The sequence below is a fragment of the Megalobrama amblycephala genome, unplaced genomic scaffold, assembly GCF_018812025.1.
Source record: "Megalobrama amblycephala isolate DHTTF-2021 unplaced genomic scaffold, ASM1881202v1 scaffold599, whole genome shotgun sequence".
In the NCBI taxonomy this organism is placed as follows: domain Eukaryota; kingdom Metazoa; phylum Chordata; class Actinopteri; order Cypriniformes; family Xenocyprididae; genus Megalobrama; species Megalobrama amblycephala.
Genome location: NW_025953506.1, coordinates 1 through 14,390, shown reverse-complemented (window position 1 = coordinate 14,390; position 14,390 = coordinate 1). Strand labels below are relative to the sequence as shown.

Here is a 14,390-nt window from a genome sequence, read left to right as displayed (position 1 = left end):
TAATGATCATATATAATATTGTGAATAGGATGAATACTTATATTTTAACACTGAGAATATAAATCTACAAGATAAATGGTGTCACGGAATGCACACAGACAAGATGTTAAGATCCAAGCGCAGCATTTCTTGGTAAATCCAAAGGCATAATCAGACAGGCAACGGTCAAACTCCACAGAAACGGTCCACAAAAGAAAGCCAGAGTCACAAAGTGCATGTAACAAAAACAACGAACCACAAACAAAGGCAGAAACAGAGTATAAATAGACAGTAATGAACAAACACAAAACAGCTGAGTGCAATGAAACAAGGATAATGGAGTCCAGGAGGTGAATTATGGGTGATGTAGTCTAAAGAGAAAAATAGTCCATGTTGGAGTGCCCTCTGGTGGCTAAACAGGGCACTCCAACTCATGATCATGACAGTACCCCCTCCCTACGGAGAGGCTACCAGACGCTCCATGAGACGAGGAGAAAAAAAAAAAAAAACCTCTCAGGAGGGAGGTGGGCCAGGACCAGGGAGGAGCCGGAGGAACAGACCACGGGGGCTCTAAGAAGGTCGGAGTCCTGGCTGAATGCCAGGGCGGCGCTGGAGGAACTGACCAGGCAGGTCTAGGCGGCGGCAGGGCTGGCCAAGGGTGCTCCGTGGCCATATCAGGGAGAGCGGACAGCTCGGTTACGGCCTCCGTGGCCGAATAAGGGAGAGCGGACAGCTCGGTTACGGCCTCCGTGGCCGAATAAGGGAGAGCGGACAGCTCGGAGACGGCAGCGGGCTCAGGCTGGGGCTGCTCTGGGACGGCAGCGGGCTCAGGCTGGGGCTGCTCTGGGACGGCAGCGGGCTCAGGCTGGGGCTGCTCTGGGACGGCAGCGGGCTCAGGCTGGGGCTGCTCTGGGACGGCAGCGGGCTCAGGCTGGGGCTGCTCTGGGACGGCAGCGGCAGAGCAAGGCGCTTGAGCTCACTGGCTGGAGCGGGCTCACTGGCTGGAGCGGGCTCACTGGCTGGAGCGGGCTCACTGGCTGGAGCGGGCTCACTGGCTGGAGCGGGCTCACTGGCTGGAGCGGGCTCACTGGCTGGAGCGGGCTCACTGGCTGGAGCGGGCTCACTGGCTGGAGCGGGCTCACTGGCTGGAGCGGGCTCACTGGCTGGAGCGGGCTCACTGGCTGGAGCGGGCTCACTGGCTGGAGCGGGCTCTGGGGGGGCCTCCAGATCTTGAGGGATCTTGAAGCCTTCCTCCTCCTCCTCTTTTTACGTGTGGGAAGCGGAGAATCAGCGCCCACCTCCCTTGTAGACTCTGGAGCGGATTCACGGGCTGGAGCGAGCTCTGAAGCGGACTCATGGGCTGGAGCGCCTTCTGGCTGAGCAGGTGTTGCCCAGTGGACTCTGTGGGAGAGATAGCCAACAAAGTCCCAAAAATCCAGGACCCGAAGCCCCTCCATCTCCCATTGAGACAGAGGGTCCCTTAGACACCCATTAAACAAGTCCTTAAGAGCCTCATCATTGTATCTTAGCCCCACCGCCATTGTCCAGAAATACTGGGCAAAACACCCTACCTCCTCTTCTCCCTGTCGCAAGGCCCTCACCGCCCCCAGCAAAGCCACATGCTCCCTGCCCGTGGCTGGCGGAAGAACCCTCATGCTGCTGGATCTTGCAGTGGTGGTTCGTTCTGTCACGGAATGCACACAGACAAGATGTTAAGATCCAAGCGCAGCATTTATTGGTAAATCCAAAGGCATAATCAGACAGGCAACGGTCAAACTCCACAGAAACGGTCCACAAAAGAAAGCCAGAGTCACAAAGTGCATGTAACAAAAACAACGAACCACAAACAAAGGCAGAAACAACAGAGTATAAATAGACAGACAATAATGAACAAACACAAAACAGCTGAGTGCAATGAAACGAGGATAATGAGTCCAGAAGGTGAATTATGGGTGATGTAGTCTAAAGTGAAAAATAGTCCATGTTGGAGTGCCCTCTGGTGGCTAAACAGGGCACTCCAACTCATGATCATGACAAAATGGTATGGCTTCACGTTCATATACGGAGAGTTTTCAATGTAAATGTCCTTTCTGAGAACAAGAATCTCTATTACTGGCAAGAAACATATTTCAGTTATTTCAGTTTTCAGTTTTTCTTGAACATTTTAAAAGGTCCATTGATCTCAGTTGCTGACAAATAATACAGGCCAGAAATCAATTGAACAATTTTACTGTTGTTCTGCTGTAACACTGGGGGCTTGAGGAGTTGATGTAGAGTCAGTGTGCAGAGTTAAACGATTGAAATTGTCACAACTAACTTTCACAACAGAGACTTCTGTTATGGTGTCATCAGAAATATTTTAGAAAGATGTATTTTCAAAGTTACACCCAAGTACACACTATTACAGTAGTCTATAACAACTGTATCTATTGTTTAAACACAACCTTGTTTAAACATTAATCCAAATTTACCAAAAAAGTACCGCATCCAGGGGTCAAAAATGTATTCTGCCTATATGTCACAATACGAGGTAAATCGGTCTTGGCTGCATCTATTCTGAATAGAAGGCATGTTCACTGCGGAACCCCACTACTGCTTATTAACCACTAGATATCGCCATTAGACATTAAATCAAAAAATCAAACAGAACATCTACGTTGTCAGTGGGCCTGGATCTCATGTGTGCAACATGGCACATCATGCATTACTTACCATTCAAGGCTCCTTGGCCTATAATTCTCGCTTAGGGTGCGAAAGGTTCAAATCCTGGACGAGCCCAAAGTTTTTAAAGGTTTTAGAATCTTTGAACTGACAAAACTTTACAATAACTGATTATAGGCAAAGGTTAACTGGTGGATTCACCAGGTAACTGATCTTACTGCATATGCCCACAAAAAGACAGGAAGAACAACTGATTGTCTTTGCAGTGCCAAACCACATGTAATGTGTTTACCTTCAGCACAATGGTAACAAAAACTACAACGTTAAACTCGTTTAAATGTCAAATATAACAGCATTAAACACAAACAGATCTTTCCTATAACTAAAAACTAATAAAATAACACTTCATTTCAACATTTATTCTCCTTTTCCAGTTCTATGCAAAGCATGCTGGGAATTAGAAATCCAATGCCCAATTTACAAAGTTGTCAAGACAATTAATTAAGTTACTACAACTGAATTTTTTTTCAACAAAAATCAATTATAATGCAGAAATTTCATTTTAAGTTACACACAATATTAATTTAATGATCAACACTATTACTTGAACAGATATGAACAAAATAATGTAATGCAGCTTAAAAAAAAAAAAAAATTTAAATCAATAAATAGAATTTTTAACTTTTAACCATATGCATTTATTTAAGTTGTGGCAACAGGTCATCTGAATTACTTTTTAGAGTGCAGTTGTTGAATCCATTTGTGTTTATACAAATATTTACTCATGTTAACCCCTTAGCATTCCAGTCAAATTTGTCTAAAACGCCTGAAAAAAGGCATTCCCAAAATAAATTGCTTACTGTTTTTGAACCATTTGTAGTATATGCAGTATATGGTTTTTGGTATCTTTTGAAAGGTGACACTCTGATGTTTGTTCCTAAACAGTCAGAATCACTGTAAGTCTTACTGGTATTGAGTAATAGAATTTGGAAAACACTGAAAAATGGAAAAAAAAAAATATATATATATTTTTTTTTTGTAAACAGATACCTGCAGATGACTACAGATGGCAGCTATTAGCTAGAAAACACAACAGGATCACAGCCTGAAGCCCTACCAAGCCCTATTTCAAATTTGATAAAAAATATCTTAGAAAATGAGTGTTTTACACATGTTTATTTGAGTTTATGTCTAGGCGCTCCCCAAAAAAAGCCACTTGGAGACTCCAAATGGCCCTTTGGAGCCATCAACACATAAAAGGCTGTTATTCTTGAATGCTTTAATGTACAGTCATAATTTTGGGATCTAATGAAAGGTTACACTTAGAGCTATTCTGCCCCTTATCCAGATTTACTGTCAAATTTTTCGTAACTAAAGAATATACATTTCTGCTTCTACTTTGTCTGACACCATGGAGTTTTATCTTTGCATAATGAGGCTGAGGGCTTCATTGTTGTGTAATATCCTCTGGTTTCTGAATGAACCAGCAGATGTAGTAATCTTTGGATACTGAACTCTCAGGAACACTATAAACTACAGTGTTGACCTTACAATCAATAGAGACTGTTTGACCAAGCTGAACTGATTTAAACTCAGGTTGAGTCACAACAATCTGTCCAAAGGAGCCTGTGAGACAAAGAGAACTATTATAAGTGCATGTATTATAAGTGTATTATAAGTGCATGTATAAGTGCAGGAAAAAAAAGAAAAAAGTAAAAATATATTTCAGTTTTATTACCTTGGAAAACTCTGCTGAATTCAAATAATTATTAGTGCATGAGTGATATATAATTGGTTGTCAGTGTCAGTTTTAGTGCAGGAGGTTTTTGTACAGTCGCTGATTGGGTTTGTATCACTGTGGTGGACGTTCGGTGGAGGAACTCGACTCTCAGTTGGAAGTAAATCTCTATTTCAAAAATGAAACTGAGTGAAAAGAACAGAGGATTTAAAAAAAAAATAATACTAACTACTATATAATTTGAAAGATTTGTTCCTTTGTGACATTAACAAATACACGCACATGTTCCTTAGCTCTCTTCCAGAGCCATTTAAGACACTTTTTTTTCTTTTTTTTTTCTTTTTTTTTGTTAAATTTCATTTTACAAAGAGTACATCTTTGTATTTTTTTATTAATTCGGCATGAATTAGAAAACTAATGTTTGTATATGTATGCAGTTTTTTACTCGCCTCTACAGATCAGTTTAACCAAAGCAAATAAGTTAGTGAAAGTGAAAGCTATTTCACTATAGACACACTGAACAAGTCAACATGAAAAAAAATAAATAAATAAATAAATAAATAAATACTGTATAGCCTATATATTTATGCTTGAAATGTGTTAGTATAGATAGACAGCTTAGGAATTAGGTAAAGTTTAAAATATCTTCTTATTATTAAGTTTTTAATAATTATTTAATGTTTTCTCTTTAAGAGACAGAAATGTGTCTTCATCTGCTGTTGATTTCAATGTACAAACAACTGCAACTGTTTAACAAGAAATAATTTAACAATAATTTGAACAAATGAAAAATAGAAACCTAAAAAGTTGAAGATCCATAATATAACTTGAATAATGTTTTTTTTTTTTTTTTTTTTTTTTTTAAATCCAAGTATATGTGTGATTTCTGGTAAATGTGTTTTTACAGGCTGTTGCACCTCTGATTAACTCTTAAAGGGAAGTGAAAGACTGATAGAGCTGTTTTTAAGAAGAATGAAACTCTTTCTCTCTCTCTCTCTCTCTCTCTCTCTCTCTTTAGCTGCCGCTCGTCCCACTCTCACGGTCCTGCCGCCCTCCAGAGAGGAGCTGCAGCAGGGTAAGGCTACAGTGGTGTGTGTGGGCAGTAAGGGATTCCCCTCTGACTGGAAGCTGAGCTGGAAGGTGGATGGCAGCAGCAGGAGCTCTGCTGTGAATCTGAGTCCCAGTGTGCTGCAGAAGGATGGACTGTACAGCTGGAGCAGCAGCCTGAGCCTCACTGAGAGTGAGTGGAGCAGAGCAACAACCATCAGCTGTGACGCCACGCACCCATCCCAGAATGCAGTGACCGAGAGCCTGAAAACACAGCAGTGTGATGACCAGTGAAACACACACACACACACATCACACAGAGATTATAGACATGCATATTTCATTTACACTCACACATATGCAGCTATTTCAAAGGACTGTCCTAAATCAGTCAATGCTCAACAATAAATCTTTCAGCCTGTTAGTGTTCTTCAAATATTCTGTTGTAACAGCAATGATGTGTTTGTTGTTTTATTGCTGCCAAATAAAAGCATTTTGACTCAAATATGCTGTTGACTTTCTTGCTGAAATATTAAACACTTCGAAATTGAAAAACTATTTTTATTGGATGGATATAAAAATAATATTTTAATATTGAAAATATCAATTACAGTAAAAGAGACATTGACATCTTCATCATAATTTTTATTAAATATAATATTTGAGCAAGCCTATTTGATTTTTAAACATTCATCAAAATCTAAAATAAGGTATTTAAAAAATTACAGTGACAATAAAAATATTTTATTGAATACATTTATACTTATTTTAATTAGATAACATTAAATTTAGGGCTAATAGTCTGAATTCTGACTGTCAAGAATTGTGCATTTGAACAAGATGAAAGAAAAAATGGCAAGACAAGCCAGATGAATAGGGTACAATAATAAAAATAATAATAGTCATAAACTAAAAGATTTCACAATACTTCCATAGTTGATTGATTACATTAAGAATTGCATACATATTTTAATTTCAAGTTTTCTGAAATGTTATGTTTAAATATACCAGATTTTCTGATTATGCACTAATTTGCATGTTTAATTCTGTTCTGTTCATACTGAAGAAATAATTTCTTATTTAATGTAAATTAGTTCATTCTGCTTGAGTAAATTCATTGTGCCGTCTGACTGAGGGAAGTTTTTGTACGATGCTGTTTCACTGTGTGAACACTGAACTAGAATAATAATACCCCATACAGTAATAATCTCCTGCATCTTCAGTCTGGACTCCACGTATGTTCAGCATAAATTGATATCCAGAATAACTTCCACTGAACCGGTTTGAAACTCCGGATGCAAGGTAACTCGAATAGTATATCAGGAGTTTAGGAGTTTTTCCAGGTTTCTGCAGATACCAGCTCATGGAATAACCAATTCCAGAAGACGCAGTGCAGCTAATAGTGGCAGATTCTCCTGCTTTAACAGACAGAGATTTAGGAGTCTGGACCTCTTGATGAGACACTGAGAGAGAGATAAAAAAAATTACATTTAATTACAAATTATGAGATATTTACATCCTTTATTTAAAAAAAAACAAAAAAAAAACATTTATAATAAATTATAAATGAAAACAAAGCACAACAGAGTGCTTTACAAAAATAAATACCAAACTCTGAAAATGTAGGGAAAAAATGTTTAACCTTGCGCCAGCAAAGTCAGTGTAGTCAGAATCAGTAAAAGAGACATCATTGTTCAGTGTGTCAGAGACTCTGTCAGGACTGAACACACACTGATCATCAGAGGAGTTTTGTGTGTGGAGCAGTAAACATGCAAAACACTCTCCACTCAACAGACTCCTGAAAACACATTCACTTTCCTCCTGGATTTACTGTAATTAATGTGATAAAACAATCAAACAGGCACTTTTGCAGGATTCAGTTGTTGACTGCTGCTCTTCAAATAAATGGAATAAATAGAAATCATTGTGGGCTTTCAGATGAGGATCTAAACTAAACTGGAAGTAAGTGCAGAATGAAATAAGAAACTAAATTCATGCTCAGTTAATCACATTATAAATGGCATTATGTCCTGAAATATAGAGGGTTGTGAAACAAATGGTAAAATTACCTTAATGTTTCAAATCTATAATCTACAGGAAGTGATGTATTTAGATCTGTATCATTAGTGTATTGCTTGTATTTTTATATTTTATTTAGTATAAGTGATTTGATTATACACAATACAAAAGTAATTTTTATGTGTAATAGGGTGGACATTTGTGAATTTTTTAATTATGCTGCTGTATCTTACATAAATGTTTATTATTAGCTGTAGGAGCTAAAAAGCCAACCGATGGTGTGTCACCTCTATTTTGAAGGCAAACATTTTCCTCTATTTTCTGGAAGTTTCACATTTAATTTAATTTAATAAAACACAATTAAACTTCCAATTGCATATATTCAATTTTTAAATTGAATAATTTAACCCGATATAATAATTTTCAAATATACATATATGCAGATTATTGGGAAAGTCTTGTAAACAAAATTTATGAATTTTATGTAGTGATCACTGAGATATGTTAGTTATCAGCGTGTACAGAGCACAATAATAAACCTATGCAATCAATCAATCAATCAATAATAAATAAATAAATAAATATGTATGTACATATGTATGTATTAAATTAGTAAATTTGTAATCAGTCTGTATTATGGAAATACTATATGTTATAGGAATAAAATGATGGAATAGAAATTGAGAAACATATTGTTGGATTGGATATTAAATTAAATTAAATTAAATTAAATTAAATTAAATTCAATTCAATTCAATTCAATTCAATTCAATTCAATTCAATTCAATTCAATTCAATTCAATTAAAAACTATGTGGGTGCTTGTGTGTCATGTTTATCACAGAATCACAGACAGAATGTTAGATCAATTACCGATTCTGTTCATACTGAAGAAATAATTTCTCATTTAATGTAAATTTCATATTGCTTGAGTAAATTCATTGTGCTGTCTGAGGGAAGTTTTTGTATGATGTTGTTTCACTGTGTGAACACTGGACCAGAATAAACCCCCATACAGAAATAAACTCCTGCATCCTCAGGCTGGACTCCACGAATGTTCAGTGTAAAATCAGGTTCATTTCCACTTCCACTGAACCGATCTGGGACTCCAGATTCAAGTTCACTTGCTGTATAGATCAGGAGTTTAGGAGCTTCTCCAGGTTTCAGCAGATACCAGCTCATGTCATCACCAACTCCGCTGGTCCCAGTGCAGCTCATAGAGACGGACTCTCCTGCTTTAACACTCAGAGACTCAGGAGACTGAACCTCTTGATGAGACACTGAGAGAGAGTTCAAACACAAGTGAAAAGAAGTTTGCCGTAAAACAGTTAATGAAATTAATCCATAAAAAAATCAAACATAAAGCACAAATTCAAAATTTTGCACAAATAAATTTAAAAATGTATCATATCATCATAATGTAGAAAATATATTTTTTGAACCTTGAGCGAGCAGACCGAGTGTCCACAGCATTAGAATAAGAGACATCATTGTTTTAAGTGTGTGTGTGTGTGTGTGTGTGTCGGTGTCACACTAATAATCATCAGTGGAGTTTTAAGCGAGTGTTCAGTTCATATGCAAAACACTCTCTACTCAAAAACACTTTCAGATGCATCATGGAATTTACCTCAAAAATCAGTCAACATTCATTTTACAACATTTTAATTATTAACAATTTATTTCTTTTTTTCGGCTGTCTGAGCAAAACTAAACTAGATACAGTTTTAGTGTCAGTGTTGATGTTTGTGTAACTCAGTGTCAGTTTTAGTGCAGGAGGTTTTTGTACAGTTGCTGATTGGGTTTGTATCACTGTGGAACACGTTCGGTGGAGGAACTCGACTCTCAGTTGGAAGTAAGTAAATCTCTTTTTATTTCATAAATGAAACACTGAATGAAAAGAACAACAGAGGACATTTAAAAAAAATACAATGACAAATATAAGAATAAATAATTGAAAGTTTTATTCTGGTGTGACATTATTAATTAATCGTTTGGCATGAAATATAAAGTTAATGTCTGTATAAGTAGTTTTTTTCTCACCTCTACAGATGATTTAACAGAGTCAAACAAGAAAACATTAAAACATTTTGTTATGCATAAAGTGTCAATATAGATAGTAGGACGTCTTAGGAATTATATAAAGTTAGAACTATCTTATTATTAACAGTTTTTAATAATTATTAAATGTTTTATTAATTCTCGATTAATGAAAAGTTTTTAATGAAAAGTGTTTTTTTTAATAAATGTCACATGAGACAGAAATGTGTCTTCATTCGGGGTTGCTTTCAGTCTACAAAAAGTTAGTAATACACTGTTAGTAACAGAGTAAATGTGTAACAAGGAATCATTTAATAATTTAAACAAATGAAAAATAGATTATTAAAAAATGTATAGATCCAATATGATATAATGAATGATGATGAATAATGATTAAATCCAAATATAGACATATGTGTGATTGCTGGTAAATGTGTTTTACGGGCTGTTGCACTTCAGATCTGCTTGATTAACTCTGAATCTCATAAAGGGAAGTGAAAGACTGATAGAGCTGTTTTTAAGAAGAATGAAACACTCTCTCTCTCTCTCTCTCTCTTTAGCTGCCGCTCGTCCCACTCTCACGGTCCTGCCGCCCTCCAGAGAGGAGCTGCAGCAGGGTAAGGCTACAGTGGTGTGTGTGGGCAGTAAGGGATTCCCCTCTGACTGGAAGCTGAGCTGGAAGGTGGATGGCAGCAGCAGGAGCTCTGCTGTGAATCTGAGTCCCAGTGTGCTGCAGAAGGATGGACTGTACAGCTGGAGCAGCAGCCTGAGCCTCACTGAGAGTGAGTGGAGCAGAGCAACAACCATCAGCTGTGACGCCACGCACCCATCCCAGAATGCAGTGACCGAGAGCCTGAAAACACAGCAGTGTGATGACCAGTGAAACACACACACACACATCACACAGAGATTATAGACATGCATATTTCATTTACACTCACACATATGCAGCTATTTCAAAGGACTGTCCTAAAATCAGTCAATGCTCAACAATTAATCTTTCAGCCTGTTAGTGTTCTTCAAATATTCTGTTGTAACAGCAATGATGTGTTTGTTGTTTTATTGCTGCCAAATAAAAGCATTTTGACTCAAATATGCTGTTGACTTTCTTGCTGAAATATTAAACACTTCGAAATTGAAAAACTATTTTTATTGGATGGATATAAAAATAATATTTTAATATTGAAAATATCAATTACAGTAAAAGAGACATTGACATCTTCATCATAATTTTTATTAAATATAATATTTGAGCAAGCCTACTTTTGATTTTAAATATTCATCAAAATCTAAAATAAGGTATTTAAAAAATTACAGTGACAATAAAAATATTTTATTGAATACATTTATACTTATTTTAATTAGATTACATTAAATTTAGGGCTAATAGTCTGAATTCTGACTGTCAAGAATTGTGCATTTGAACAAGATGAAAGACAAGACAAGCCAGATGAATAGGGTACAATAATAAAAATAATAATAGTCATAAACTAAAAGATTTCACAATACTTCCACAGTTGATTGATTACATTAAGAATTGCATACATATTTTAATTTCAAGTTTTCTGAAATGTTATGTTTAAATATACCAGATTTTCTGATTATGCACTAATTTGCATGTTTAATTCTGTTCTGTTCATACTGAAGAAATAATTTCTTATTTAATGTAAATTAGTTCATTCTGCTTGAGTAAATTCATTGTGCCGTCTGACTGAGGGAAGTTTTTGTACGATGCTGTTTCACTGTGTGAACACTGAACTAGAATAATAATACCCCATACAGTAATAATCTCCTGCATCTTCAGTCTGGACTCCACGTATGTTCAGCATAAATTGATATCCAGAATAACTTCCACTGAACCGGTTTGAAACTCCAGATGCAAGGTTATTCATTTCGTAGATCAAAAGTTTAGGAGTTTTTCCAGGTTTCTGCAGATACCAGCTCATGCGATAACCAATTCCAGAAGACGCAGTGCAGCTAATAGTGACAGATTCTCCTGCTTTAACAGACAGAGATTTAGGAGTCTGGACCTCTTGATGAGACACTGAGAGAGAGATTTAAAAATTTACATTTAATTACATATTATTAGATATTTACATCCTTTATTTAAAAAAACCAAAAAAAAACATTTATAATAAATTATAAATGAAAACAAAGCACAACAGAGTGCAAAGCTATACAAAAATAAATACCAAACTCTGAAAATGTAGGGAAAAATGTTTAACCTTGAGCCATCAGAGTCAGTGTAGTCAGAATCAGTAAAAGAGACATCATTGTTCAGTGTGTCAGAGACTCTGTCAGGACTGAACACACACTGATCATCAGAGGAGTTTTGTGTGTGGAGCAGTAAACATGCAAAACACTCTCCACTCAACAGACTCCTGAAAACACATTCACTTTCCTCCTGGATTTACTGTAATTAATGTGATAAATCAATCAAACAGGCACTTTTGCAGGATTCAGTTGTTGACTGCTGCTCTTCAAATACTGGAATAAATAGAAATCATTGTGGGCTTTCAGATGAGGAACTAAACTAAAACTGGAAGTAAGTGCAGAATGAAATAAGAAACTAAATACATGTTCAGTTAATCACATTATAAATGTCATTATGTCCTGAAATATAGAGGGTTATGAAACAAATGGTAATACCTTAATGTTTCAAATCTATAATCTACAGGAAGTGATGTATTTAGATCTGTATCATTAGTGTATTGTATTGCTTGTATTTTTATATTTTATTTAGTATAAGTGATTCGATTATACACAATACAAAAGTAATTTTTATGTGTAATAGGGCGGACATTTGGGAAATTTTTAATTATGCTGCTGTATCTTACATAAATGTTTATTATTAGCTGTATAGGAGCTAAAAAGCCAACCGATGGTGTGTCACCTCTATTTTGAAGGCAAACATTTTCCTCTATTTTCTATAAGTTTCACATTTAATTTAATTTAATAAAAAACACAATTAAACTTCCAATTGCATATGTTCAATTTTTAAATTGAATAATTTAACCCGATATAATAATTTTCAAATATACATATATGCAGATTATTGGGAAAGTCTTTTAAACAAAATTTGTGAATTTTATGTAGTGATCACTGAGATATGTTAGTTATCAGCGTGTACAGAGCACAATAATAAACCTATGCAATCAATCAATCAATCAATCAATAATAAATAAATAAATAAGTGTGTGTGTGTGTGTGTAATGAATGATACACACACAATTAAGCACAAAATGAAATGTTGCTAAAACAGAATTTTATATGGCATGCCCTTTTTTTACTTGTAGTTTACTAAATCTGCATTTCAAATATATAATTTATTTTATTTGCCCGTGCGAGTGGGATTCACAAGACACTTTAAAATGGCTGATTATATTATTTCATTATATTTACCTGAGAAATTTGAAAACTATGATTTGCTGATGTACTTTTTGTAAATTAACAATTTTTATATAAATTACCACCACAGTTATCAATACATTCTTTGTTTGGATTACAAACATTTGAGACAAACTAATACTTTGGCTTCTATAAAGAAAAGTGCTGTTCCTGAACAAATCAGTCCTTGTTGTCCGTTATTTACATTTTAATACACTCATGTTCCAGGGCCAACTTGATACAAGAACATGTCTTGAGATAATACTATTTTTGCCATGTATTTATCAGCAACTTGAAATACATTTTTAAATAACGGTTAAATTTTTTTTTTCATGTTTGATAATTAATTTTATAATGTACAATTTTAAACAATGCCATACATATGTAATATTGTGAATTTGAGTAACATGATACTAACATATTTCAATATTGAAAAATTTAAATAGTTTTAAAAAAGAGAATATTTCAGTACATTTTGATGGCTCGAGTTCACATGTTCATATAGATTATAATGTGATGTCAGAATGTGATGTTAATAAAGCTTTATTTTTTTCAGCCTTTAATCATAAAATCAAGATTCTGTCCACAGTGAAGCTAAACTCAAAATTTTACTTATATTAATTTCCTGTAAAATCTGAAAAATTACAAACTAAAGTGAACAAACTGTTGAAAATCTCCATTAGGCCTACGGCTTTAATTGTTCATGTCCTTTTGTTCAACTGTTGTACAAGGCAACTGTAACCTGAAATTACTCTCATGTTCTCTGACGTGTCTGACTGAGGGAGGTTTTTGTATGATGTTGTTTCACTGTGTGAACCTGCTACCGTAATACCCCATACAGTAATAAACTCCTGCATCCTCAGGCTGGACTCCACGAATATTCAGTGTAAAATCAGGTTCATTTCCACTTCCACTGAAGCGATCTGGGACTCCAGATTCAAGTTCACTTGCTCTATAGATCAGGAGTTTAGGAGCTTCTCCAGGTTTCAGCAGATACCAGCTCATGTCAGCACCAACTCCGCTGGTCCCAGTGCAGCTCATAGAGACTGACTCTCCTGCTTTAACAATCACAGACTCAGGAGACTGAACCTCTTGATGAGACACTGAGAGAGAGTTCAAACACAAATGAAAAGAAGTTTGCATCTGCTATAAAACAGTTGAAATGCATAATGAAACAAAAATAATTGTTTAACATTAAACATAAACATTAAACAATTTTTTTACAAATGTATCATCAATGCAGAAAATATATTTTTGAACCTTGAGCGAGCAGACCGAGTGTCCACAGCATTAGAATAAGAGACATCATTGTTTTAAGTGTGTGTGTGTGTGTGTGTGTGTGTGTGTGTGTGTGTGTGTGTGTCGGTGTCACACTAATAATCATCAGTGGAGTTTTAAGCGAATGTTCAGTTCATATGCAAAACACTCTCTACTCAAAAACACTTTCAGATGCATCACGGAATTTACCTCAAAAAACAATCAACATTCATTTTACAACATTTTATTCATTAACAATTTATTTC

At 35.7% G+C, this 14,390-nt stretch overlaps 1 long non-coding RNA gene and 4 gene segments (V, D, J or C); 2 read left to right on the top strand and 3 right to left on the bottom strand.

The window, feature by feature from the left end:
* Window positions 1–1,907: 1,907 nt before the first annotated feature.
* On the top strand, window positions 1,908–5,932 carry LOC125262091. The segment is given in 3 exon segments: window positions 1,908–1,920; window positions 4,443–4,538; window positions 5,397–5,932. Coding segments are annotated over 3 exon segments (432 nt in total).
* Window positions 5,933–8,265: 2,333 nt separating this feature from the next.
* On the bottom strand, window positions 8,266–9,082 carry LOC125262096. The segment is given in 2 exon segments: window positions 8,266–8,723; window positions 8,886–9,082. Coding segments are annotated over 2 exon segments (351 nt in total).
* A 107-nt stretch (window positions 9,083–9,189) lies between these two features.
* Window positions 9,190–10,452, top strand: LOC125262089 (the record flags this gene model as incomplete). The annotated part of the segment is given in 2 exon segments: window positions 9,190–9,295; window positions 10,041–10,452. Coding segments are annotated over 2 exon segments (429 nt in total), but the record flags the coding sequence as incomplete, so codon positions are not given.
* Window positions 10,453–10,791: 339 nt separating this feature from the next.
* LOC125262100 lies at window positions 10,792–11,953 on the bottom strand. The gene is made up of 2 exons (XR_007183506.1): window positions 11,706–11,953; window positions 10,792–11,524 (listed from the first exon to the last, which is right to left on the bottom strand). It is a non-coding gene; the product is annotated as an uncharacterized LOC125262100 (long non-coding RNA).
* Window positions 11,954–13,462: 1,509 nt separating this feature from the next.
* Window positions 13,463–14,230, bottom strand: LOC125262099. The segment is given in 3 exon segments: window positions 13,463–13,609; window positions 13,645–13,970; window positions 14,128–14,230. Coding segments are annotated over 2 exon segments (348 nt in total).
* Between the last annotated feature and the right edge of the window lie 160 nt (window positions 14,231–14,390).